At 34.5% G+C, this 4,003-nt stretch overlaps 1 protein-coding gene across 1 annotated transcript; it reads left to right on the forward strand.

Moving 5' to 3' along the window:
- The first annotated feature begins 376 nt into the window (after nucleotides 1-376).
- On the forward strand, nucleotides 377-1,793 carry LOC142349224 (uncharacterized). Its single transcript, XM_075400647.1, has 4 exons — nucleotides 377-481; nucleotides 630-893; nucleotides 1,241-1,379; nucleotides 1,566-1,793. The coding sequence occupies exons 1-4, from the start codon at nucleotides 424-426 to the stop codon at nucleotides 1,585-1,587; spliced, it is 483 nt and encodes a 160-aa protein (XP_075256762.1). The 5' UTR covers nucleotides 377-423; the 3' UTR covers nucleotides 1,588-1,793.
- The last annotated feature ends 2,210 nt before the right edge of the window (nucleotides 1,794-4,003 follow it).

Here is a 4,003-nt window from a genome sequence, read left to right on the forward strand (position 1 = left end):
TTTCTTTTGATCAGGTAGTAAGCTTTAGTGGCTTTGATGGCTCGTAATTCAATTGTCATTCCAATTTAAGTTTGCAGATATCAAAATTCCTAATATCTTTTATATCCTTGCAGTTATCCTTTATGATGGTTTGAGGTTAACAGGGTGCTGGTGGCAATTGTAGAGGCTTTTTTGTTTGCAAAGGCGTATGCTGACATTATGGCCTGGTAGGGCAGCTGGTCGAGTTGAAAACCCCAGCGTACTTCCAATACACCCGAAATTTGAAAAGAGTCTTACAATATATACCATCTTAAGTTACCTTCGTGCTCTTTTAGGTTTAACATGCGTTCTGGCCAAATAACTTAGGTTGGGAATGGCAACTTCATCATCGTAATCATTCTTTCGTCATATATCGTTGATAACTGCTCTTTCAGAATTAAAATAATGCCAAAAAATGCAGACGGATTGACCAATATTTCATTATCAAGTGACAGTGACCACGGTACGTTGTGTAGCATAACATGAAGATCCTTATGCTAAAATTTTGTCAGCTATGTTACTAGACTCCATACAATATTATTCGTAAATTTGATGGTGTTTAAATTGAATCAAAACAGCAGTCAGTCTGTTTATCTTGTGTCTTTGTTTAGACCAGGTAGTAAATAGCGATGGTGCAACAACAACAGTTCAGAATACTCTAGGGTCAACTTCAAAAGAAGTTGACGGAAACCAAGGTTTTTCGGAAAATTTGCTTGGATCATCAGGAGATAGTGAATATTTCCAATCGAATGGAGTAGTCAATGGGCACAGCACTCCAAACGGAGTTGCGGGAGTTGTGCTGAAAGCAGTGGACGAAGAAGAGGAATCGGGTCGTCTGATTGACCAAATTCTTGATTTGCAGAAAACTTTGGACGGTTGGTTTTTTTTGCTATAGAGGCTTGTAGTAGTAGTAGCCTCTATAGTTGCTATTGAGGCTTTTGGATAATCTCCTTCTTGTACATCCTGAATTAAAATTACGTATTGTATTATCTTAATCGAGGGTATCAATTGACATTTTTTTGAAAAAAAATGTATTTTTATCAGGAGCCTCCAATCAGCCACCCTTCTAATGGTAGTATTTTTTATCGTTGGAACGTGCCCGCTGGACACCTCAAATTGGAAAGATGGCAAATACCATTGGAGGGCCGAGTGTGATACCCTTATTAATTTTTGTGTGGTCTATTATGTGATGGCGAAAAAGTGAGGTGACTGTTTGTTTCAGACCTAACTTCACGAATGGACAGTATCAAGGAGGACAATTTGGTCCTCAAGTCGGAGAACCAAGTTTTGAGCCAGTACATTGAGAACGTAATGAAAGCGTCCTCTTCATTCCAACAGACGTCCCCTAAATCCAGAAAAAGGTTAAAATATTTCTTGCGGAACGTTCATGTCCACGGTCCGTTGACAGGCTCGTTTAATAGATGGCTCAGTAGATAAGACAGTGCTTTTGATTGGAATTGGGTTAATTGCGAATATGAAAACTGAAATCTTGTTTTAATTTTCAATTTAGCGGATTCTTAGTAGTTGAAAGAAAAATGTTGTTTCAGGTCTCGCAGCGGCAAAAGATGAGCTTAAACTTTCCACATTTGCATTTTGAATGGTTTATGATGCATCGCAATAATTCTGATCGCAACCATTTTTGTGCTAAAATTATTGTTAATCGTCAATTTTAAATTGTTTGTAAAGATATATTTTTTAGATTATGTTTGCATCAATCACTAATTGTAAGGAGATGCTGCAATTAAATTTTACTTGGGCAATAATCTTCCATTCTAGTGACTTTTTTCTAATTCAAAGACAATGAGGGTATACGTTCTTTCCAAACTGAAATCGCATTACAGCTTATCAAGTGTGGATATTCACCAACTTGGAAACCAGAATTTATGTAATGAACAATTTAGAGAGGGTGACTCGATATTGTGAAGAGAAAACTACTATTTAAGCCTCAAATTGGAAAAATGGTAAATCTTTTTTGCCATCACATAATAGACCACACAAAAATTAATGCGGGTATCACACTCGGCCTTCCAATGGTATTTACCATCTTTCCAATTTGAGGTGCCCAAACTACTATCTCTGGGCCTTTTTTTGCGCTGTTTTGTGTTAAAAACTCTGTCCAGATAATGATAAAGTAAACTTCTATCCAAACTTCGAGAAATGTAACGGAAACAAATGTCGAAAAAGTGGAAACCCCATATTTTCGGAAAGAAACAATTAGTTCATCCAGAGATTTGCAATCCCAGAAAATGCAACGCGAAGTAGAATAAGACGGCTTGTGCGTATAGGTGCGTAGCACGAAGGCGATCAACAACAAACGTTTTGAGATTATATTAAGTAGTCTCTTGCAAAAATTTTGAGTACGTTTTCTTTCTAAATATCATTACTACCAACGTAACAAGCTCAGCACTGAAATACTATTACCCATTCATTGTTATTTTCCTTTGAAAAATGCATATTGAACACAAACATTAATGTACTTTTAAAAAGACCTCAAGAAGTCAAAGACATTGCAATTTATGCAGTTTCTAGGGTTGATACTACAAAAATATCGATAGTGCTCAAATGTTTGTGCCATATTTTTAAAAGTTCTGCCGGTTCGATCGAATATACTATATTACTATAAGGAAACTAGAATATAGTGTTGTTTAATATTTTCGTGTTTACATTTAATGCATCAAGATGGTTTTCAAAAAGGTTTTGGTCTTCTCGTCTATCTTTTTAGTTTGTAAAACCCCACTTGAAATTGAATTTTCAGACTACTTGTTTTGAGTGAGTTTCGAAAAAAGAACGAAGTTTGAAGTTTTCATTTCTTTCCCATTCTGCAGAACACTCTCCACAGAAGTCTTAATTTCAACTGGTGCATGTTATTTTTAATTTTGTGATTTGAAGGGAACCAGCATAAGATTCACATTTGACTTAAATTGAAGAGACATTTTTCTGAAAATGTTTATGTTCAAAATATCAGATTAAAGTTTTATTCAAGATATCAAATAAACGAAGTCCGCAAGCATTGAAAACAACAAAGTCAAGGCTAATTTCAAGGTTCAGATAGTGCCAGTAATCAGAGTTCTCCAATCTCGCTAACAATTTTTTTTAGCAATTGTTTCAAATGTCTTAATTCACTTTCAATTTTTTTTTTGTATATTTTGTTTTCAATTATATCGTTTTATTTATCGTTTTGAATTTTGTCTTAAAATCGAACGAAAATCGTTTTCAATTTTGGTCTTTAAATTTGTTTTCAAAATGTCATATTCAATTTTTGTTTTCAATTTCATCTTTAAATTGGATATCGTTTTCAATTTTGTCTTCAAATTGAACGAAAGAATTTTTTCTTAGTTCTAGGTGGACACTTTTTAAAAATGGACAATTAGTATTATTGTAGGTTTAGCAGAGTTTACAATCTCAAGAATGCTAGCATTTTAAAAGATATAGGTCTTCAACAGTTGAAGTAGAAATGTAAGTTTAGATTGGACAAGTTTTAGTTGAAAGGAAAACAGCTTACGAGAGCGAGCTGCTACCATTTTTTTAATATTAGCCGCGAAGCGATAGTTGAGGCTATTATTGGCCTCCTCTTGGTTTTTTAAATTAAGATTTTTTTACAACCATCTGAAGTCACCATCACTTCAAATCTGCTCTTTGTTTATTCTTTCATGCAATTTCAACTGAATTGCGTGCGTGGCGTCATTTTTGCTCTTAGTGGAACGAGTTTTTGTTCATTCGCGTGATTAAGTTTTTTGGTCACACGTGACTTACCTCATTCTCAAACTGACATCCTCACTCTGAAATTGACTTTTCTATACTTTAATTCAAAGCGATAAGGTCAATTGAAGGTCTACTTAAGATCAGCTAATAGAAGTAGCAATAAGTTATACAGATTCTTAATCAAAATTTAACATCGCAGCCCTTTATGAAGATCGATGCATATAATGGTGAGCCAACAATGAAATCTTGAATAAAATAAGCTGCCTTATTGGTAACCAATATT

Source organism: Convolutriloba macropyga, chromosome 11 (assembly GCF_964194025.1).
Source record: "Convolutriloba macropyga chromosome 11, txConMacr16.3, whole genome shotgun sequence".
NCBI lineage: Eukaryota > Metazoa > Xenacoelomorpha > Acoela > Convolutidae > Convolutriloba > Convolutriloba macropyga.